The following is a 23,084-nucleotide window of genomic DNA, read 5'->3' on the forward strand; positions in this document are numbered from 1 at the left end:
CTGAATGCTAAGATAAAAGAACGACAGTTGATAAAAATATAGGCCTACTTTAATATTTTTTTCTAATTGTTGTTTCCTTATCAGATTGTATGGCGAAGATTTGAGAAATGCCATTTAAAAGAGTGTGAAGGACAAGGAGTTATAAATTTAACAATACGGACTATCAGGATCTGAATTAATAATGTATTTGTTGTTCTCCGTTAACCTCAAGTTCATCAATACACAAAAGACGTCATATACAATACACAATACACATTTTAAACCGTCTTTTCTGTCATATTATCTTTACTCGAACAAATGTGTCACAAATAAACCAAACAAGTTATTTAGCCAGTGCGGTGTCTTAATTTTTCATACACAAATAATAGCGGGGAAATAAAACAACCGTGATAGTTTATTTTTAAAGCTAGGTTATAAATAGAATTTCGCAGTAACTGACTGAACGGCCATTTTGAAAACCTTTTATCTTGAAGCTGATGGTAAGAGCTTGATTTTTCTTTTGATGTCTTAGTTTATAGATTAAGATAGATAGATCATGTATTTGGATTGGATTGAAAACACATTATTGAAAATTGATTAAGAAATATGTAACAGTTATTAACTAAATTCAACATTTTCAGCAACATTTTGGAAACTGCCAGTAGGCAATTCCAATTCTGCAGTTGCTTTAGCGTTCCTCTTGTTTTAAAATTAAATGAAGAAGATATAGGCCTATAAGGCATGTGTTTGGATACAAGTGTTGGAATTTGTCATTTGATGATTGAGTGTACGTGTTTGCTATGTCTAAATACAATTGCACGCATACAGTCTTTGTTGAAAACATTTGAAACAACGGTACAGAAGTTTCTACGATATTGGAAAAAACACGATATATTTTTTATCAAGGCCAGTACCGGTCGAGTTATTGAATTCATAGCTCAGGTTAAGTTTTTTTTTTCTTTAAAGTTTTCAACTCCCGTTCCACACTTTGACGTTGGTGGGAGGAGGATATAGAAGACATCACCGTCCCTTACCATTCCCTAACTTGTCCTTGGAGCGGGAGTGAGGTGTCTTGGATAAGGAGGTTATACGTTGCCACTGAAAATGACTGTCGATCTATAAATCATACTGAATTATACCATTTTCAATTGTAGACTCTAGCTAATAATTAAAAATAATTTGTAAAATAGTTCAAACTACAAGATACACAAAACAGCTCATAGATCCGTAAGTGACTACAATAACATTTTGTTGTAATTAAACTGGAATAATATGTTAATTTAAAATTGAATTATTACACATTCGTCATAAGATGAAAAATATGAAAATAGAAACTTATAGTATCGATATTTAAAAAAGAAATCGTGTCCTTGCTTTTAATGAAAGTCATCATTACAAAATGCACAATTAATGAAAATTGCAATAATTAGTCCTATTGTTTGTAGATTTTATTTTATTATGGCATGTGTGTAACCAATAAGCTTTATTTAAAATAAAAATCTAAGTAGTTTTAACTGAATACAATGTGTTTGTATTTTGTTGTCTATACCAGCATATATAGAGCATGTACGTTTTTTTCTAAATTTATTTTCTTAAATTTATTTAGAATGACGTCTTCATTTTAAATAAATTGTTATTATGATTTTAATATTACAAAGAATTTATTTCTATGATGCAGCTTTTAGAATAATTTGAAAGTTATGTTTTGTGAATAATCAAGTCTTTAGAAATAACTAAGGCTAATTAAGCAAAACACATTATAAAGTTATCTACATTATAATTTATTTTCATATTGAGATTACATATTGAAAATCACATTTAATGAAAATTTTTAAAAGGTTTACCGAAAGCAAATTTCAAAAGAAACAGTTAGCCTACCACCATATTTGCTATGATTATAATAAAAACCAAAATATTAAACTTAAACACCTAATGTTTTCTGTATAACTCTAATATTATTTTCTTTCTTTTACTTGTAAGAAGAAAATTGTTGACTACTAGGTTACTACTTGTTAAATAAAGCTTGGTTCATTAAACATAAGAAATTGGTATACCCAAATGTCAATAATTCTACAGCTAGTGTCATGTTTAAATTTTGCTTTCAATTCTTCATTAGTTTAATTATTATTGTCATATTATAATTAAGTCTTATTTTAAATGCTCTATTAATGATAAAGAACTTTATCTACAGAAACAAACCATGGAAACCTCAATTGAATTAAGAGAAGAAAAACTAGACTCACAATTTGAACCTGAAGGTAGAGCCATATAAGCATTAAATCCCTGATACGAACACATGTTTTAGTAATGTAGTTTAAGAACTAATATGACGGTTTGTAAATAAATTTATATTTTTATTTTTCCTGAATAAGTTACACGAGTTTTTTACAAGATAAAATATAAATAATATAATACATAATATAATTTATAAGAAAAATATTTTAGTGAAATTTTAAACAGTGTTGAGTAAAAAAAGGGAAACATTGACAGCTTTTATTATATTTCTTGTCAATACAATTTTAAATAAAGTACATTTAATGTGTTTTTATGTTTAAAAATTATAGGTATGTCATACTTTGAGAGTCCAGCTGAAGTTATCAACACTAACCAAATAAGTGTCTTTCATCCAGGTAAGATATGACCATTATAAAGCAACTGTAATATAAACAATTTAAAACTGAGCAAGTGTAAACACTCATGTGAGTTTGTTAGAGCTGATTTAGATACAAGTAGAACAAGTTAAAAGATACATTCAATTTGTATTGGTTTCAAGCTGCTTAAATAATATGCTGTTACTTTGCTCCTCTAGGCAATTTTGTTATTGTTCTTGTAGAAATCATGAGAACTTGATATATCCATATGTGAATACTTCTACAGGTGTTGTTATGTTTCCCTATTCCTGTAGGAAATCATGAAGCTGAGATGTGCTATAGAGGAGAAGCTGAGTTACACAAACATGTTACTGACTGTAAGAAGAATCCAGGTCACAAAGGTTTTATACCTCTTAAAGATTTCAACACAAGTTGTCTCCCTTCACGTTACCATGACGACAACCTCGTTTTTGAGACAATTAAAGCAATGGCAGCCCTAACTGTCCAGGTAAAGACTAAATTTACCAGTCTAGAGAGACCAGAGTTTTACCCAGGCACTCAAGTTCTATATCCATGTTATAAGGACAGAGGAAGTCACGTGATGAGAATTGGGACGGGAAAGGTGTATGAAGTGAACAAGTACACAGAGGGTGACAAAACGTGTCGTTGTGCCAAGTGTCAAGTCTCCGCCACACCCAGCAAAGTTTGGGGGGAGGTCCGTGTGGTATCTGCAACACATGTGGTCTTTGATGCCAGTGAGGCGAGACAGACCAGGTGTGTTTTAGGTTTTGATGACAATAAAAGTCCAGTGGTCAGTCTTGATGGCTGGGAGATGGAGGATGCAGAAATTGAGGGAGACAAGTGTCAGTTGTATTATACTACTTGTGACTTAGAGTTGCTTGATGAACTGGACAAGATAAATGAGCGCTTTGAGGATCTATGTGACGAAGTAAAGGACAAATACAGGGGATTTGATGACGTGGACAAGTTGACCGTTATAGTGTCACATCCTCATGGCTGTCCTAAACAGGTCTCTGTAGGACAATGGACACACAAACGTGAGAGGTTCGATTACTTAACAATGACCAGGTACTGGTATACAACATGTACATGTCCAGGCTCCAGTGGAGCGCCTGTCTATAGACAGGGTCATGACATGTTTTACCACCATCCCCACAGTGGATCAAACTCTAAAGGAAATTATAGTGGGGAGTGGTAAGACTAACATAACTGTTAGTTCTCTCCCCTTGTCTACACAACGTAAAAAACAAATGGCTGAATTATGTGCTAGGACTTGCACGTTATTACATTTAAATGATTAAAACAAATGTTTTATTGGATGTAAAATATTTAAAGATTATTTTTGACATCTACCATTCTAAATTTTAGAGTTGTTTTGGTTTTAAAATGTTGTAAATATTTGTCCATAACTAATATTGTTAGCCTAGATAGGCCCTAGATGTTCTTATAAATAATCTTTTTTTTTTTGTTTACATATATTTTAAATAACTAGAAACTTAATCCTAAAAACAAAACATCTTTTTTTTTTATAATCGTTTGCTTCACTAAAAGATTTCTGACTTCTGCCATGTAAAACGAGTTACATTTACATTTTTGACTAGCTGTCTTGTGAGGATGGACGAATGCAGTATCCTTTTTTACGGGGATCGCCTCTTCTTATATATCTGGTAAAGTTTTAAGAAATCGAACACAAGTCCAATTCAACATATACTACATCGGTTTGTTAATCAACACAAATAAATTGTTCTACTCATACCCTAACTAGTCTATACTATATACTGCCTACTAACACTAACTAACTATACACTCTCACGAACATCCCTAACACACTATATATCTATATTCAAATCTCCGGAAGCTACATTTATCGACCCACCTCTACGACTTTGATGATGCGGCAAAAAGTGACCGATGTTCACTGCCTTACATAGTCTCGTCGACAGCAACCAGTGAAACTGCATGGGTTGATTGCTTAGCCCCAAGATAAGAGTTTATTATTTTTTTTTACATAACTGTTCGAGGACAAAATACGCATTTAAAACATATTTTTCAGGCATCTCTTCGGCATGGAACTCCTCCCCCCTCCAAAAACACGTCCTCAAACTAAAAATTATAAATACAATATCTAAATAAAATATATACTTCAACCAATGTCCGCCCCCAAATAACAAAGGTAAATGTCTGAAAGAAACACTGCTAATTTGCAAAGTACGTGTGATGAACCCCATTGTGGAAAATCACCGGTAGCAAAAGTTGACAAAGTGACGGGAAAAAACAGTGGCAGTATAAGAAAACGCTCAAAACTGACCAAAGTCAGCATTTGTATATTTAAATGTAATTAACTTCCTGAAAAAACGGCAGTGAAATTTACAGCTTTATTAAGTGTACTACTAAAATTATATGTATTAAAACACAATCAGTAATTTGCGGTCTCCGAAAGGCAATTGTCTGCCTTTTCGCAGAGTACGTGGCCGTTCTGGTGCGTGGAAGCAACTGCAGTTCACGGACGACACTCTGATTAAGCGATGGCTAGTAAATTTGTTTCTTCCATTTAGTTTCAAATTGTATAAAAACTCTATTATCAGAACCTATTGAGCACTACTAACTTCACTTTGTTCAGAGCTTGTAAACATTTGTCGTGGATGACACAATATATTGTGATCTCGAAAAGATAGTAAACTGACCCTACTTCGCGCCTCCTAAAATCAGTCAACTAAATTTTACCCACGACGGCCCTTTGATCAAGCAAACGCTGGCAAGTATTTTATCTTTTAATCCGCGCTTTTATTCCCCACGCTTTTCTTTATAGTAATTAAAATAACAGTGTATTATTATTATATATAAAAAAAAATGTTTTTTTTTCTCCATTTTAGTAATTTTTACATGAACGCTTGTTATTTAAACGTTTTTATGCAATTTTTTTCAGTACTTTTTTTTGTTGTATGACTTAAAACATTTGCGCATCAAATGAAAATGAAAATGTGGAAAGAGTGGTACTATTTTTAGAAAAAAATCATTAACAAAAAAAATTAGGCATCGAATTAAGTCAAATTCAATGTTATATTGCATAGACTTTATGTCGTAACCTGGTTCCAACTTTGAAACGATTCTCTTAGTCAAAAGTGCCCGAAATTGTGCTCGCCCGTTTCGATCTATTTTTTTTTTTGGACAGACTGACGACTGACGCAGAGGAAGCAAGTAAAATAAAAACGTGTAAAAAAAAGTCTATACCCCGATTGCACCCCTTAGTGTTTATTAGAATATTGGAGAAAATTTAAGGGATAACACTGTCGCTTTATTTCTGTAACTACCGCATTACTGGATTACATAACAACAGTGATTTTTTTTTTTTTTTTTTTTTTTTTTTTTTTTTTTTTTTTCATTTATTTTTTTTTGTGTTAATAATGTGAACATTTATTAAAGTGTTTTAAGGGATAAAAAAATAAAAATATGTTATCAATGATAAAATCTTCTTATAAACTTCAAATTGTACTTCTAAAATTCATTTTGCCATTCCCCAAAATGTTTAAATAGTGGAAGCAAGGTGTTAGGAAGAGTTAGATTTCCCATATTCTATATTATACCCGTGTAAAGACAACACATGTCGGTAATTGTTAAATGCTGATTACATATCCGAGACAAGTAATTAAGTTTTACAGAACCGACCATACAAACAGCAAAGTAGTACTCTACTGATTGTAGTACGGCGGAACTTTTATCATTAAAGGCTAGTTCCAATGCTTGAGTCAAACTTGCTCTACTTTATATAAACAAAACCGAAAGTTGTGGAGACTAAGAAAAGCTTGTGATAGAGCTAATGATACTACACTTAATATATACAAAATACACGGAAAATGGTATATTTGCCTATAACTCCTCTATTGGTCACCAAGTTGTAAACAGCCTTCTTCGGTTAGTTGTACGACAGACAAGCTGAAATATTTTTAATTGTTATTTACGCTTTTTTTCTTCGGTGCTTTATTTAGTCTTCTATTGGGTTGCAATTATTTAAACAATTAAAATTAAGATTATAAAAGACGTCTAGTTTATTGTGCAGTTAATATTGTAATTGGAATATAATAATTTACAAAGACACTTTAAAAGATTTTGTTGCAAATTAATATTTTAGAAATTTAATGTAGAATTTAAATCCAATGTTCCAAAATTGTTAAGCGAAGTTTGTAGAATATTTTAGCAAGTGCACCGTCCCATGGATCTAAGGAAGGTCATGCTATCTGTAATAAAAAAAGACACAAAAGGTATTAAACAAAAATGTGATTTAATTTACTTTAACACTAATTGTGTAATTTAATACATTCATGCTTTTTGTGTTGCCTTTGAAAATGTTCCAGTACACCTGACTTACAATGGACCATATTTCACTTCCTGCTAGTTCTGAAATATCAAAGATAAGCAATTATGTATTCTACAGGGCACACTTTGCGTACGAAATTACTCTAATCTCTTAAAACACAAAACTAACATGTCAGTAGCTCTCTCCGTCGTGCCTGTCGAACTAAGTCAAGTGGGTGTATTTTTATTTTTATGTTGTGGTATACATTTTATGTAGTTTTTCGCTATTTAGAAGAAAAACAATTATACTTTGAGGTGGTACATTTTTCTTAAACTTGAGAAACGTTTATACACCGATGTAAAATTATTTAAAAAATATTCTATTTGTTCAAATTCAACAATAGTGCAATTATTAAGCAATCGATTTATTTTCATATCTACAGTAACACGAACCCGAACAAAATGAGAAAAAGAAAATTGGAGTCACGAAGTACACCTGAAGGTAGACCAGATAAATTTTAAATCATTCTTTTAACCAAATCTTTAAGTAATTTAGGTAATCTAAAAACTATTATTGCATTTTTTTACATTTAAATTTAAAAAAAAAAAAAATTCCTTTATAACCTACAATGGTTTTAAACGTGTAAAAGTATATGCTAAATACCCTATGAATTATTAAACAATGATTTTTTTTTCAAATGACTAAGACCTGTGTGAGTGCAAAAAAAAAAAAAAAAAAATTAAAAGAATTTTTCACAGTAATGTCACAATTCTTTTTCTTTGTAACTATAAAGCAATGTATTTGTTAATTGATTATTATTTTATTTTAGATGTGACATATTTTGAGAATCCAGATAAAGTTATCAAAACTGACCAAGCAGGTGTCTTTTATCTAGGTGAGATATGACAAACATAAGACAATTCTAGTTTGGTCAAACATAAAACTGTTCTAGTGAAAACATGTAGATTATTTTATTATTGTGAATTTATAGTTGATTAAATGAAAGAAATGGTAAAAGTTTCCCTTTTATGTATATCTTTATCAGCATGCTAAATAAAGTGTTCGTTTGAACACAGTATAGCTAAACAAAATAATACTAATAATAGGTTACTTTTATGTTTTTACCAGTTTTAGACTGTTTAAAGAATCTTTTTCCCCTATTCCTGCAGGAAATCATGATGCTGAGATTTGCTATGGCGCAGAACCTGATCTTAACAAACATGTTACTGGCTGTAAGAAAAATCCAGGTCACAAAGATTTTATACCTCTTAAAGATTTCAACATAAATTACCTCCCCTCACGTTACCATGACGACAACCTCATGTCCGACACGATCAAAACATTGGCAGCCCTAACTATCCAGTTAAAGACGAAATTCACCAGTCTAAAGAGACCAGAGTTTTACCCAGGAACTCTAGCTCCATATCCATGTTATAATGACAGAGGAAGTCACGTGATGAGGTTAGGGACGGGGAGGGTGTGGCGAGTGGATAAGTACACAGAGAGTGACAAAACTTGTCGTTGTGCCAATTGTCGAATCTCTGCCACACCCAGCAAAGTGTGGGGGGAGATTTGTGTGTTGACAGCCACACATGTGGTGTTTGATGACAGTGAGGCGAGGCAGACCAGGTGTGTTTTAGGTTTTGATGACAATAAAAGTCCAGTAGTCAGTCTTGATGGTTGGGAGGCGGAGGGTGGGGCAAACATTGAGAGTGACAGGTGTGAGTTGAAATATTTTACATGTAACTTCGAATTGGTTGATGAACTGGACAAGATTTGTCAGCGCTTTGATGGTCTATGTAGGGAAGTATGGGACAAATACAAGAGTTTTGTTGATGTGGACAAGTTGACCGTTATAGTGTCACATCCTCATGGCTTTCCTAAACAGGTCTCTGTAGGACAATGGACACACAAACATGAGAGGGATGATATTTTCGAGGATGAAATCACCTGGACCAGGTACGTGTACAATGCATGCACATGCCCAGGCTCCAGTGGAGCATTTGTCTACAGGCCAGGATATGTGGTTTTATATCTGCATCCCCACAGTGGATCAAACTCTCATGGAAATTATAGTGGGGAGTACTGGGGCTAATGTCAAAATTAGTTTTCTCCCCTTGTCTACTCAATGTAAACAAACAATATGGCGCAACCTTCATTGAGTTAAGACTTGTATATGTTATCAACATTTTTTACAAATACATTATTTTAAAAAGTTAAAATTTGTTTAAAATGTTGTAAATATTTTGTCCCTAACTAATGTCGACAAATTGTTTTCTGAAAATAAAACATGTAATTGTGTAAGTTGACATTTTTCCTAATAAATGGCTTTTATGTATATATCACAAATTGTACACAAACACACACATAAACTACCTTCGTCTGAACCTTTTTATGTAAATATTTTTTGTCATGTCAGTTAAGGCGTTATGTTAAAAGATAAATGGCCAGAAACATTGGTAAAAATATAAATTATGTCCTATATCAGTTGTATTTTGTTCGGGAGTGTGGGGGTAGGGGGGGGGGGGCGGTAGACGTTCTTCGACGACGGGGGGGGGGAGGTATTCTGCCCCCTACCCAAAGAGAAAGAAACTCTACTTGCAGTGCAGAACACTTTAAGATTAGACCAAAACTTTAGGCGGTAAGGTCGAGTCGAGTCAGTAAATCTCATGGTTGCTAAACCGAAAAGTCTCGAGTTCGAAACCTTGGGCAGATGAGGCTCGTTAGCTTGGGACAGCCACTCATCTAGGAGAGACAACTCCAAAATCTAATAACTGCTGAATCGTAGTTTGTTCTTGGTTTACAACATTTATGGAAGCAAATCAAAAAAGAAAAGCAGGCTGAAATCGTACTCAATGGCCTAATTAGCGAAAACTGTTGTCAGTATACTTAATCGTGTTGGAGGGGATCCCTTCCAACACTAGAATTATGAACGAAGAAGAAGATTGGGCGGTAATGTTAGAGTCTTTATCTTAGAGCAAGGGTCTCCAAACTACGGCCCGCGATGTCATTTTATCCGGCCCGCGACGATCTTTTTGTCCACTGAATAAATGTTTGTTGGAGGTGGCTGAAGAGCTTTGCACAAAAAATTCAAAACTATTTGAAAATGTAGCTTTTTGTGCAAATACAATCACTCGTCGTGTTGCAGACATTGGTGAAAACATAGTGACTCTAATAGCGAAAAATTCAAGGAAGGGGCGCCACGACCCTTAAGAGATGCTTTAAAGAAACTCTGGCCCCCGAACTGATATTTGATAGTTAATGCGGTCCTCGGGCTGAAAAGTTTGGAGACCCCTGTCTTAGAGTATGGATGACGTCATTCTTTGTTAAGGAATTTCGTTTCGTTTTGAAAATTTCCATTTGTTCCATGTGATGTCACGGTCGGGGACAGTTTCGTTTGACTGTGGAAGTAATTATTTTCATTGTTGTTTTTTCTTCTAGAGCATGACAGACAGACAGACAACATTAATTTCAGTAAAGCTTGATCTTCAATTTGCTATGTCTGGGTCGAACGGAGAGCGGCGAGTCGACACACAGGCGTCATATATATATATATATATATATATATATATATATATATATATATATATCAGTATGTTATTGCTTTGCAATGCTCTAAGATTCATTCAAAAAGTATACTTCGACGAGAAAGAAATTGACAAAATACACTAAAGGTCTAAAACTCAAAAAATGTATCACACGAACCAAGATACAATACAAAATATAAACACAACACAACATAAAGCAAGAAACGCACACTCCTTGTTTCGTAATCCTTGTGAAACTTAATCTGCTTACATTTCAATGTAAACATAGCACAACCTATCAAAATAACAAGGTTAAATCTTTAGACTAAATAAAAAAAAAATTGCAATAATATAAGAAAATATACTCATAACTATTATTAACTTCATGCACACCTTATTATCGTAGTGACGTATAGAGGAAAATATAAGGTGAACCCGTCAGTTAACCATCTGGTTACCCATATTGATTATCCGGCAACAGACCTTCATAATACAACACACACGAACCGAAAAGATTTCCTTTGTCTTGCCTTGAATGACTCACAATTCACACTCTGGTTCCTATGTCCTTGCTTGTACTTGACAACACACATCCCACACATTTCACTTGTACTTGACAACACACATCCCACACATTTCACTTGTACTTGACAACACACATCCCACACATTTTACTTGTACTTGACAACACACACGTCCCACACATTTCGCTTGTACTTGACAACACACACGTCCCACACATTTCGCTTGTACTTGACAACACACACGTCCCACACATTTCGCTTGTACTTGACAACACACACGTCCCACACATTTCGCTTTTACTTGACAACACACACGTCCCACACATTTCGCTTTTACTTGACAACACACACATCCCACACATTTCGCTTGTACTTGACAACACACACGTCCCACACATTTCACTTGTACTTGACAACACACACGTCCCACACATTTCGCTTGTACTTGACAACACACACGTCCCACACATTTCGCTTTTACTTGACAACACACACGTCCCACACATTTCACTTGTACTTGACAACACACACGTCCCACACATTTCGCTTTTACTTGACAACACACACGTCCCACACATTTCGCTTTTACTTGACAACACACACGTTCCACACATTTCGCTTGTACTTGACAACACACACGTCCCACACATTTCACTTGTACTTGACAACACACACGTCCCACACATTTCGCTTGTACTTGACAACACACACGTCCCACACATTTCGCTTGTACTTGACAACATAAGGAAAATAAGTGGATTTTTGTGGACGGGGAGGGGGGGTCGGGGTCCAAAATCCAAAAAAAATTGTGGACAACATGAATGGATGACCCCTAATGTCAAAACCATTAACTTCGTTGATTCTATGTAAAATGTCAATATTCTACTAATTTTCATAAAATTATTAGATTGACTTTGCTTTAAACAAATGTTAATGAATGTAAATTATGTTTATTTAGTCGACCTGACAGAGAACCTACGAAATTTTCAAGAGTGTGTTCCTGCCATTTTATGAATGGGGAGAAGAAGAATTGTCCAGTTTCCTTATTGATGTTCCAACCTGAAGATGTACCTTCTAGCTCTATAAAATCTAATTTATTACCGCTTTTCAATGCATCTGCTACTGACATTTTACATTGTATTTCCAATACATCCACAATGTCTTCAACATCACTTCATACTCCCTCCAGTTTATGTGTTGCAAGCATTAAAACATCTAAGTTAAAAGAAATTGAAAATTTGCCCTATTTTGTAAATCCATCTTCATTTAAAAAAAATGTAAGCCTACCACCATATTGTCAAAATGAAAATAATTATCAATGCATTGTTAATTTTCCATTTAATGACACATCTTCATGTATATCTGAAAATATACCTATTCATACTTTGCCAGTGCCATCTTTAAATTCTACCTTCAGTAATAAAGAAGGAGAATGGACATTTGATCAAAGGTCTCTTCTAGCTCAAAATGCAATGCTTCAAAAATCTTTAGAGTCAGCTAAGGTAGAAATTAAAGTACTCCAATCTGAATTATTGAAAAAACCTATTTATAGTTGGCTTAATGTGACAGAATCTATACTTAAAATGGAAACTGGTATTTATTCAAAAGATATGTTTATGGTTTTGTGTAACCTTGTTCGCCGTTTTACAGATAACATTCATTATTACTGTGGCTGGAAAGTTAATTTTAACACCATATCCTTAGAGGATCAGATTTTTATCACATTAATGAAACTAAGACAAGACTACACATATCTTCATTTGTCATCTCTTTTTAATTGCAGCATTAATACTATACGTAACATTTTTCTTACATTTACATACTTAATGCATGAATTGTTATTTAAAAATATTTTAATGAAAACATACCCTAGTATGAATAAAATAAGAAAAGCTGCACCTTCAAGCTTTTCAGAATATCCCAATTGTAGAATGGTAGTTGACTGCACAGAAGTACAAATTGAAATCCCAAAAGAGATGGATAAGCAAAGAGCAACATATTCCTCTTATAAATCTAAAAACACATTTAAGGTGTTAATTGGCATCTGCCCTAATGGCTACATCTCATTTGTTTCAAATATGTTTCTTGGATCATTATCAGATAAACAAATTTTTCTCAAATCAGGTGTAATAAGGTATTTTCAACCAGGAGATTTAATTTTAGCCGATAAAGGATTTTTTATTCAAAATATACTTCCCCCAGGTGTGTCTGTAAATATCCCTCCTTTTTTAAGTAATCCCCAATTTACAGAGAATGAGATAAAATGTACAAAAAGTATTGCAAGATGTAGGATACATGTAGAGCGTGCAATTCAGCGCATTAAAGTTTTTAAAATATTAACATGCATACCCCACGAGATGAGAACACACATAGATATTGTGTTTCAATTAATTGCTTGTCTTGTTAATCTACAAACTCCTCTAATACAAAAATAATGTTTTAACTTTGTACAAACACACACACACACACACATATATATATATATATATATATATATATATATTAGGCTTCATGTATGTATCACTGGTGGCAATTTAAACAAATGCATAATTAAACATACATGAATACATGGTGTACAAAATCAGTATATTCTAAAATAAAATATCTTAAAATAATGGCAACTTATACTCTTCATCTTGTCTTTCTGGCGTTGAGAAACCAAAAGCAGATCCTAAACAGCATTTTCATAAGTTGTACATGGGGTTTCTTGGTGAATAAACAAGGCAAAACTGTACAGCAGTCTGTGAACACCTGTTAGCTCCTCTGGGACATTCACATGAAGAAATGTTACTTTCATAGCTTTGTTCAAATGTAACTGAAAAGAAACAAAACTATTAAACATTCCAAAAACACTCAATTACAATTTTGGAGTGTAATAATTTATTCACTTAATTTACTGTACATTTTAAGATGTTTATATATATATATATATATATATGAATACTTACAGTTACATTTACATTATACATGTTTTTTTTCATGCTTGCACAAGCTAGTAACTGATTCCTTTGTGTAGATACAAAAGACATCACCAGATTTGTAGTGGCATCCCTATTTCTTTACTACATTTAAATTGTCCTTGAAAAATTCCATTAAAGTGGTGATTGCAGCAACCCATAACACCATGTTCATTTACTTGTTATTAATTTTTCTTCAATTTTCATGAAGTTCCATTTACCTGGGAATGAAATATAAAATATTTATGGTTCATCATGTCTGTAATTATATATTTCAAACTATTATACTTATTAAATTTAATATGTAAGTATTATAAGTATATATAATACACAATGATCTATTCTTTCATGTACATTTAACAAAGGATGACAAAAATAAAATCTTTTCACTATGTAAATTGTATGGTTTATGTGTGATCAGGTTGTGCAAGGTACACATTTATTAAATTAATAATCAATGTATATTAGATATATATAATAATATTGTTAAGATTAGTCTTTTTGCTTTTCACAATAATAAGAACAATGCAATCCTGTCAATATTGTGGAAAAAAGCAAAACTGAAGAATAAATAGCTAATTGAATATCACCTTTTTTCATTTTACATGATCACAGTCAACTTTGAGAAAGTAATCTTGATTTTCCCAAGAATTTAAATTGTTACATGTATGTATTATTTTATTATTTGTTTATGATGATGTAATAATTAAGCAATATGATATTGAAATAGTTTCATTTATATGTTAAACATTTTAAATAAATAATTAGAAAATTGAAAATGTTATGTCATTTATTGTAAAGGACCAGTTAGTTATGTCACTTGAAATAGGGATGATTAATGTATTTACACTTATGGGATGGCGTGGCTGAATATTAGAGCGTTTGGCTGCTAGCCCAAAAGTCTCAAGTTCTGATCTCGGTTTGGACTTGTGTCTGTGCCCTGTAGGACGTACCTGAGAACACTCAGCTCTGATGGGTACTTGACATTGGGGAAAGCAAAAAAAGTGGCTGGGCATAGTGCTGACTACATTATCCCTTCATAATGGCAACTTATACTCTTCATCTTGTATTTCCTGGAACTTGTGTAGGCTTCTTTCTAGAGGTCTATATGCACTGATTTAATTCAGGTAATCTGAAAAATAGATGTTCACACAATATTTCTACTCAGAATTTTCTCTTATAATTATAGTTTACATTTTATACATAATCAAAATTTTAAATAAAATTGAATCTAAAACTAGCCATTAAATCTATAACTACTTTAGGTCAATATATATTGAACATTAAGCCTAGATTCTATTACTAAATCTAAACTCTAGATCTAATAATCAGGGTACAAGGCCTACTAAATAAGTGGATATAGATACATTTTGCTACATTCCATATTAGATCTAGATTGTGGGCTAGAGTAATAAGTGTATGTTACAATATTTACTGACACTAAGTCCTAGACAAAATTTCTAAATTACTGTGTAGATTGTTACTACAACTCACACTGACACTAGCAATGCTACAGTCACTCTCTATTACTATTACACTAGTGAACTCTACAGTCTACATTTACAACTCTACACACCTTTTAGGCCTTGCCTTAGCTTAGACCCCACTAGACTAGACAGACTGAGATAGGTAGTACTAGACTAGAGTAACTAGATAGATTAGATAACTTACAACTAGCTCTCTACTCTACAAACACACACTTACACTAGCATCTAAAATCTAGAACTAGAATTCAATCTAGATCTAGACTAGTTAGATTCTAGATCTAGTAGTTTCTAAATCTAATCACTGTACTGAAGTGTACTGTCACTTTTTATTTAGATGGATCAGTATAATTAATAAAGTAATAAAGTAGATATAGGCCTACAGATATTATATATTAAGGATCAGGTAGATTTAGATTTTAGATCTATTTTTTTGGTAATATTCTGTCATCGAACTAGACGGTCTAGATAAGTGTTTACTACTGTTTACTGTTTACCAAATCGTTCAGTAGGAGTAATGTCCCCTGGGGCTAGGCTTGCTAGGTCTTACATTAACTTTAAAAAATAATTAATTTACTTACCGCCACAAAACTTTTCTGTCAGAATTGAATGCAAATACATTACTTCCCAACCGTACGTACACAATAGACTTGAAATTGTGTATATTTGTTGCATATTGGGAGTTCATGATGAGTTTAAAGTGTTGAAGCGAAGTCAAGAAACAAGCAGCCGCCATGTTTTTTTTATCAATGGGAATCATGATCACAAAAATTCATTTAGTTTGGAAAATTTAATCTCTCCCTGGCGGAAGTTTTTCCAAAACTTGGAATGGATTAATTAATTAATATTATTAATTATTTCAAAAAAAAATTTCAATAGTTTATCTTGAATTAAAAAATTCAAAACACGTAAAAATCGATACTTAATATTTTGTTTTAATTTTTGACAGCTAAAACATAATTTTAGCGCTTGCCAATTAATTTATATAATTTTTTGAAAAATAGCATGTTATATAGCAAAGTATTACTGCAACACCCAATTACTTTATAATATAAAAAATGGCATTTGTTACGTCCCTTACATGTCCCCTGTTTGTGTGTGTTGTGTACTCAAACGACAGGTACCCTCAATTTTGTGTATAGTTGTAGCCCTTGGTTGAGTGTGTTTACATGGAGCGAGTGATGTTCACGCGAGGTGTGTCAGGTGACAGCTTGCAGAGCGTGTGCTAGTGTGTGAAGCAGTTGGTTGTATTGTGTCTGTGGACGTAGCTGTAGCTGTGGAAATTGGTGTTGAGTATGTTTATCTTATATTATTTTTTTTATTGTATATATATATATATATATATATATATATATACATACATATACACATATATATATATATATATATATATATATATATATATATATATATATATATATATATATACATATATATATAATCTCTTACTATTATTTATAGAGTGTTAGTGTTATCTACTGTTGTATTTGTGGTATTTGTCTGTTGCTATAGGCCCTTAGACAGGTACCTTCAATTTTGTGTATAGTTGTAGCCCTTGGTTGAGTGTGTTTACATGGAGCGAGTTGTGTTCACGCGAGGTGTGTCAGATGAGCGTGTGCTAGTGTGTGAAGCAGTTGGTTGTAGTGTGGCTGTGGACGTGGAAATTGGTGTTGAGTATTGTTATTTGTGTTGTAGACCCATTTTATCTTCTATTATTTTATTTTTGTATATATATATATATATATATATATATATATATATATATATATATGTGTGTGTGTATATTTATATATATTATCTCTTATTATTACTTATAGGGGTAATTCCATACACTACATTTCTATAAAAATTGTAAAAAATCTAAAATTAACACTATGACAATATAATATTGAGGGTATAAGTAGACATGCATTATTTATATAATGGCAAACAAATATAGAGATAATTCATGAAACAAAAAACAATTTTTAAATATTTCACTTTTGTTACAAAAACATGGCAAGTGGGGCAATCCCACACACTTTATGAAAATTTTAAAATTCATCTATTTAAATATTTGTAAAAATCATTTTTCCCCTTGGAAACAATTTTGCATGGGGGCAACCAATCTTCATCACTGGGTAAGGAGAAAGCCTCAATTTCTTCCTCCTGAATTCTAATCTCATAGGCCTAAATTATTCGTTTATAATTGCGGAAAATTCTGAAATAAGAACAAAAGTAAATGTTAGAAAGTCTAACTACTAATGTGTGTATGGGAATGTTTAGCTATAAATAATATAGGTACAGTAAAAATAATAATAGATAAAGAAATAAATAAATAAATATATATATATATATATATATATATATATATATATATATATATATATATATATATATATATATATATATATATATATATATATGTACGTGTGTGTGTGTGTGTGTATAATTATATATTTAAAAAATTACGGGGGGTGGAGGGTGGGGGTGAGCGACATCCAGAGGCGTATCCAGGTTTTCGTTGTAGGGGGAGCGAAAAGAGCAAAAAAGGCGCCGAATTTTTAACACGTCCTATTGAAAATTGAAAGTAGCACTCAGAAGAAATAAGAAAAAAAAAACACAAAGTAGGCCGACAAAACAAAAATTGCATCAATCTAAACCAGGGGTCTCCAAACTACGGCCCGCGGGCCGAATGCGGCCCGCGAGGTCCTCTTATCCGGCCCGTGGAGATATTTTTGTCCACGGAAAAAAACGTTTGTTGGTGATGGCTGAGGAGCTTTGCCCCGAAAAATCAAAGACTTGCTTGGAAGAAACTGGCCCCCGAACTGAAATTTGATACTTAATGCGACCCTCGGACTGAAAAGTTTGGAGACCCCTGATCTAAACAAAAATATATATATATATTCACACACTACAACAAAAAACAATGAACGTAACACAATCTGTTTTGTAATTCTTGTAAAAATAAATTCTTACATAATAATTCCTGGGAAATTATTTAAGACAAGTGAAATAGGGGAAATAATCACTCTCTTAATATAAATATGTATATATCTACACATTTAATTATAAATGTCAAAAGAAATAAATAATTACTTTAGAATATAATGAAATTGTTTAACAATTTTCGTGTTTACAAAATGTTTTTGTCTATAATCAGAATTTAATGTATCGTCATCATAAATGCTAAAGTATTACAGCATAATGAAAGTTTTTAAAATCAGAGTTGGTATAAAACCAAGCTTTTCGTTATAATAGAGTAACATTTTGAATAACATCCTACATTTAACTAAATATCGGTCTTTTAGTTCAGATCATATATTTTTAATTAACTACTGCTTCCTTGTGTTCTTTAAAGATCATTTTTAACATAGTGATAGGTAAGTTAAGATCACTGTATTGATGACACACCTTTTTACTGGTAATTGCAAAAACAATATTCACAGAGTTTTACGTTTATAAAGCTAATTTTCTGGCGGCATGGTACTTTGGTACATCATTACGCGGTTTTCTACATGTACTTAACATATTAGTTCGGGGTGGGTTGGGGGGGGGGGGTTCAACTTAATTTACCACTGTCCGTTCACTTTAGGTCAATTATCCAACCCAGTGTATACCTAGGTGTGACATTAATGTCGCTCTACACAATTGTGGTGGTGAGGTGTGTGTGTGTGGGGGGGGGGGGGGAGATAACCAACTCAGAGTGAACATAGCGTCAGTTTTTAGATGACTGTTCTAAACATACATATATATTACACAAATATATATTACACAAATATATATATATATATATATATATATATATATATATATATATATATATATATATATTACATAAATAGATTTAAATAAGTAGCAGTGGTGTTATGACAATATTTTTTTTACAGAAGGGTCCATGGGGGAGGGGGGGGGGGGGGGTTGTAACTGTTTCATATAATTTGTAATCGTAATCACTATCGCTCAAACTGTAAGAATACTACTACTTCATCGTGATGACGTTGTTGACCTTGTCAAAATGTCCCCACCACTACGCAGTTTGCTCATAAGTAAATTTAAATAGAGGTGCCACATCAGTTGTATTTATTTCTGTATTGTAATTTTTTAAAAATTAATCACACGATTCAAACTGTATATATAAAGTAATTATGTGTGAAGTTTTATGTATAACATTTTCTAATTCAATTATTCGTAAGCAAATACATTATACAGTTGCCTTAAACTTAACACCCCTCTTGCCAAGTGGTACTACCGTAGAGGTTTTTTAAACATTGCAATGTATCGTAATGGTTATTTTTAGAATGCAAACTGATGCAGCTGTTAATAGGTGTTTTAAACATTACTCTACTAGACTAGTACAATAATGCTTAATTGCTGCATGAAAAGAAATCTTCTGATTTACATAGATGTGCCGACCAAAAATATTTTTTACAAATATCATTGTTTAAAACTTTTGAGTTTAAAAAGTTTCCAAAAAGGCGCCACTTTGCTGAAAATGGCCAGAGGGGGAGCGGCCGCTCCCCCTGCTCCCCCCCTGCGTACGCTACTGGCGACATCTTTAAGTGCGCAACTGATGACACCCGACCTCTCTAGGCCACTGAATAGAATACGCATTAAAATACTTCGTACTTTGAATTTAGTTAAATAAGTTACAACGACACGTAAATAGAAAGTTTTGTAATCGTGAGTCAAAAAAAACATAGTTTTGCAATATTGTCCGTATGTCTGTGTGTGTGTGTGTCTGTAAACACGATAACTTGAGTACCTTTACAGCTAGGTTGATGAAATTTCATAAATAAGTATTATATCAAAATCGTAGATCCGTATAAATTTTTGAGCGATTTCCGTTAACCGGAAGTTGAATTTTTTCTACTTTCAGATACATAAATGAAATTTTACTTGTAAGTAAAACGTCTAATTATCCGCCTTCTCTCAAATTTTGAGTAATTTCCGCTGACGGAAAGTATTAATTTTCTGTATTTCTCAAAAGAAACGCATGTGAATTTATAAAGTACTAATAATATTCCGCACTGTTATGTACATTTTATTTTGCTTTCGCCTGGTGTGCAATTTTTTTTTCTACAAGAAAGCTTAAGTATTTAAAATGGATTAAAATTCATGTCTTTATCCCGAGTTGCCATACCCTGTTGTTTCATATAAGAATATTCGAGAAAATTTTGGGGAGATCACTCCCGGTTTATTAGCGATGCGAAAGACTAAATTTGAATTAGGCCTATATATTAAACTACTCTTTTATCTAGATCTAGATTTAAAGTATAGCTAGATTCTATACTAGGTACATTTTTAGTATGGGCCCAAGATACATCAGTCAAAAACAGTATGTAGGCTCTATATCCCTACTAAGTAAGCAAATCTACAAAGCATAAGTCATATTTTACATTTCCTATACCCTACAACCATTTGGCATTATTGATTTAAATACCCCCACTCAAAATACTATAGATCTATATTCTTTTGTTTTTTTTCTTACAGTTTCTTTAATAATAATAATACACATATTTCTTTTTACATATTATATGTAAATTCCTATAGATTGCCCCAACTTAGTCTTCCATTTTACTGCTCATTTTTTTTAGCATTCATAATTTATTTATTATGCTATTTACAACATCTCTAAAAAAATCTTGAGAATCTTCAGTGAAGAGATAAGTTGCATAAAGGAGTGCTCTAAAAAAACATAGAAACATGGAAAAAAAACTATACTGTACAATGAAAAACGTTTTCATTTTTTCAACTTCTTCTTCTTCGTACTTAACTTTAGTGTTGGAAGAGATCCCCTTCAACACAATTAAGTAAACGTCTCAACAGGTTTTGCGCCGCTGAGGACATTGACTTCGATTACACCATTCTTTTCTTTTTGAATTTTCTTTTTTTTTTATATTAATGATTTAGAGTATTTAACCTCTTAAAACACAATTGCTGGTTTACAATAAAACGTTTTAAATATTTACAGCTACACAAGCCATGGGAAACTCCAACAACAAGCAAACATTGTCCACAATTACAGGTTATAAACATTTTTTTTATGATTCATAAATAAAAAAACTATTTGTGCTACTGTAGCAATACAAATCTATGCTGATGTGTTTTTAAGTCAACAGGTAGGGATATCATTTAATGTAACATTTTCAGAAAATAAATAATTTTTATTAATTTTTTGGGCTTTGTTTTATAACATATTCCTATAAGTAAATAATCTTACATACTACTACTGTTTTCGGATTTAAAACATATAATATATGTACTTGCATAAACATATAAGTATATGAAACCATATGTGAATTTTTGTAGCACTATTTTTCTGATTTGGGCTGTTTAAATAATCTGTGTCCCTTATTCCTGTAGGAAATCATGAAGCTGAGATGTGCTATGAAGGAGAAGCTGATTTAAAAAATTATGTTACTGGCTGTAAGAAGAATCCAGGTCACAAAGGTTTTATACCTCTTAAAGATTTCAACAGAAATTGTCTCCCCTCACGTTACCATGACGACGATCTAATGTGTGAGACAATCAAAACAATGGCAGCCCTAACTGTCCAGGTAAAGACTAAATTTACCAGTCTAGAGAGACCAGAGTTTTACCCCGGTACTCAAGTTCCATATCCATGTTATAATGACAGAGAAAATCACGTGATGAGGCTAGGGACGGGAAGGGTGTATGGCGTGGACAAGTACACAGAGAGTGACAGAAAAACTTGTCGTTGTGCCAAGTGTCAAGTCTCTGCCACACCCAGCAAAGTGTGGGGGGAGGTTTGTGTGTCGACAGCCAGACACGTGGTGTTTGATGATAGTGAGGCGAGACAGACCAGTTGTGTTTTAGGTTTTGATGACAATAAAAGTCCGGTGGTCAGTCTTGATGACTGGGAGGTGGTTTGGGCAGACATTGGGAGAGACAGGTGTGAGTTGAGATATGTGACTTGTGACTTGGAGTTGGTTGATAAACTTGACAAGATGTATCAGCGCTTTAATTGTCTATGTAGGGAAGTTAGAGACAAATACGATAGATTTGTTAATCTGGACAAGTTAACCGTTATAGTGTCGCATCCTCATGGCTGTCCTAAACAGGTCTCTGTAGGAAAATGGACACGTAAACATAAGAGAGATGGTTACACCAGGTACTGGTACACATCATGTACATGTCCAGGTTCCAGTGGAGCGTGTGTCTATAGACCGGGATATGTCGGGTTTTGGTATCTCCATCCCCACAGTGGATCAAACTCTGAAGGAAATTATAGTGGAGAGTATTTTGGCTGATGTGATTGTTAGTTTTCTCCCCTTGCTACACAATGTAACCAAGAAAATCGCGTCGTTCAGATGTTTGTTTTGAAGACTTGCCTTACTTGTAAAAATGATATTACCTTAAAAGATTTATAAAAATGTTTTTATTGTTTTGAAACGTTTCACGGTTATTACTTGCACTTCCATAATGTATTTTACGCACTTTGCATTTATAATGTTATAAATATTTTGCCTGTATGAAATTTCGAAAAAAATGCTATTGTATCCTTATTAATTTTGGTTATACTACTATGCTTTATTATTACTTTCATTTTAATAGGATGATCAGAAAGTTGACGAATTATAAAATTTTCAAATTGTTTTAAACAGCTTTTGTTATTATTGATGACGTTATATCCTTCAGGCTATCGGTGATTTAAAATCATTTGGATTCAATGTAGCGACACAGCCAACAGGTAGCTTCTAAAAG

The 23,084-nt window shown here is 32.8% G+C and overlaps 3 protein-coding genes and 1 long non-coding RNA gene across 7 annotated transcripts; 3 read left to right on the plus strand and 1 right to left on the minus strand.

Moving 5' to 3' along the window:
- Positions 1 to 99: 99 nt before the first annotated feature.
- Positions 100 to 4,089, plus strand: LOC131935614 (uncharacterized). 4 transcript variants are annotated; one of them, XM_059292113.1, is made up of 5 exons: positions 100 to 479; positions 946 to 1,206; positions 2,171 to 2,237; positions 2,544 to 2,609; positions 2,885 to 4,089. In XM_059292113.1, exons 3-5 carry the CDS (start codon positions 2,180 to 2,182, stop codon positions 3,787 to 3,789), a joined length of 1,029 nt encoding a protein of 342 aa, XP_059148096.1. In that variant the 5' UTR covers positions 100 to 479; positions 946 to 1,206; positions 2,171 to 2,179; the 3' UTR covers positions 3,790 to 4,089. The 4 variants fall into 4 exon arrangements, with proteins under 4 accessions (XP_059148096.1, XP_059148097.1, XP_059148095.1 ...); XM_059292114.1 differs by having other exon boundaries at positions 946 to 1,063; XM_059292112.1 differs by lacking the exon at positions 946 to 1,206.
- A 3,253-nt stretch (positions 4,090 to 7,342) lies between these two features.
- LOC131935615 (uncharacterized) lies at positions 7,343 to 9,107 on the plus strand. Its single transcript, XM_059292116.1, has 3 exons — positions 7,343 to 7,386; positions 7,715 to 7,780; positions 8,055 to 9,107. Exons 1-3 carry the CDS (start codon positions 7,347 to 7,349, stop codon positions 8,978 to 8,980), a joined length of 1,032 nt encoding a protein of 343 aa, XP_059148099.1. The 5' UTR covers positions 7,343 to 7,346; the 3' UTR covers positions 8,981 to 9,107.
- A 4,411-nt stretch (positions 9,108 to 13,518) lies between these two features.
- LOC131935633 (uncharacterized) lies at positions 13,519 to 16,193 on the minus strand. The gene is made up of 4 exons (XR_009385962.1): positions 15,959 to 16,193; positions 14,847 to 15,025; positions 13,885 to 14,114; positions 13,519 to 13,751 (listed from the first exon to the last, which is right to left on the minus strand). It is a non-coding gene; the product is annotated as an uncharacterized LOC131935633 (long non-coding RNA).
- Positions 16,194 to 17,040: 847 nt separating this feature from the next.
- On the plus strand, positions 17,041 to 22,860 carry LOC131935599 (uncharacterized). The gene is made up of 3 exons (XM_059292089.1): positions 17,041 to 17,051; positions 21,331 to 21,384; positions 21,723 to 22,860. The coding sequence occupies exons 2-3, from the start codon at positions 21,342 to 21,344 to the stop codon at positions 22,628 to 22,630; spliced, it is 951 nt and encodes a 316-aa protein (XP_059148072.1). The 5' UTR covers positions 17,041 to 17,051; positions 21,331 to 21,341; the 3' UTR covers positions 22,631 to 22,860.
- The last annotated feature ends 224 nt before the right edge of the window (positions 22,861 to 23,084 follow it).

This window comes from Physella acuta, unplaced genomic scaffold (genome assembly GCF_028476545.2).
Source record: "Physella acuta isolate Inbredline_101_S28 unplaced genomic scaffold, ASM2847654v3 ptg000150l, whole genome shotgun sequence".
NCBI classification, from domain to species: domain Eukaryota; kingdom Metazoa; phylum Mollusca; class Gastropoda; family Physidae; genus Physella; species Physella acuta.

Excerpts from the sequence above, each read along its gene's own strand:
- LOC131935599 (XM_059292089.1), top strand. The coding sequence starts at position 21,342 with ATGGGAAACTCCAACAACAAGCAAACATTGTCCACAATTACAG. Across the intron at positions 21,385-21,722 it reads AACATTGTCCACAATTACAG|GAAATCATGAAGCTGAGATG; the intron begins GTTATAAACATT and ends TTATTCCTGTAG.
- LOC131935614 (XM_059292112.1), top strand. Across the intron at positions 2,238-2,543 it reads CTCACAATTTGAACCTGAAG|GTATGTCATACTTTGAGAGT; the intron begins GTAGAGCCATAT and ends TAAAAATTATAG. Across the intron at positions 2,610-2,884 it reads AATAAGTGTCTTTCATCCAG|GAAATCATGAAGCTGAGATG; the intron begins GTAAGATATGAC and ends CTATTCCTGTAG.
- LOC131935615 (XM_059292116.1), top strand. The coding sequence starts at position 7,347 with ATGAGAAAAAGAAAATTGGAGTCACGAAGTACACCTGAAG. Across the intron at positions 7,387-7,714 it reads GTCACGAAGTACACCTGAAG|ATGTGACATATTTTGAGAAT; the intron begins GTAGACCAGATA and ends ATTTTATTTTAG. Across the intron at positions 7,781-8,054 it reads AGCAGGTGTCTTTTATCTAG|GAAATCATGATGCTGAGATT; the intron begins GTGAGATATGAC and ends CTATTCCTGCAG.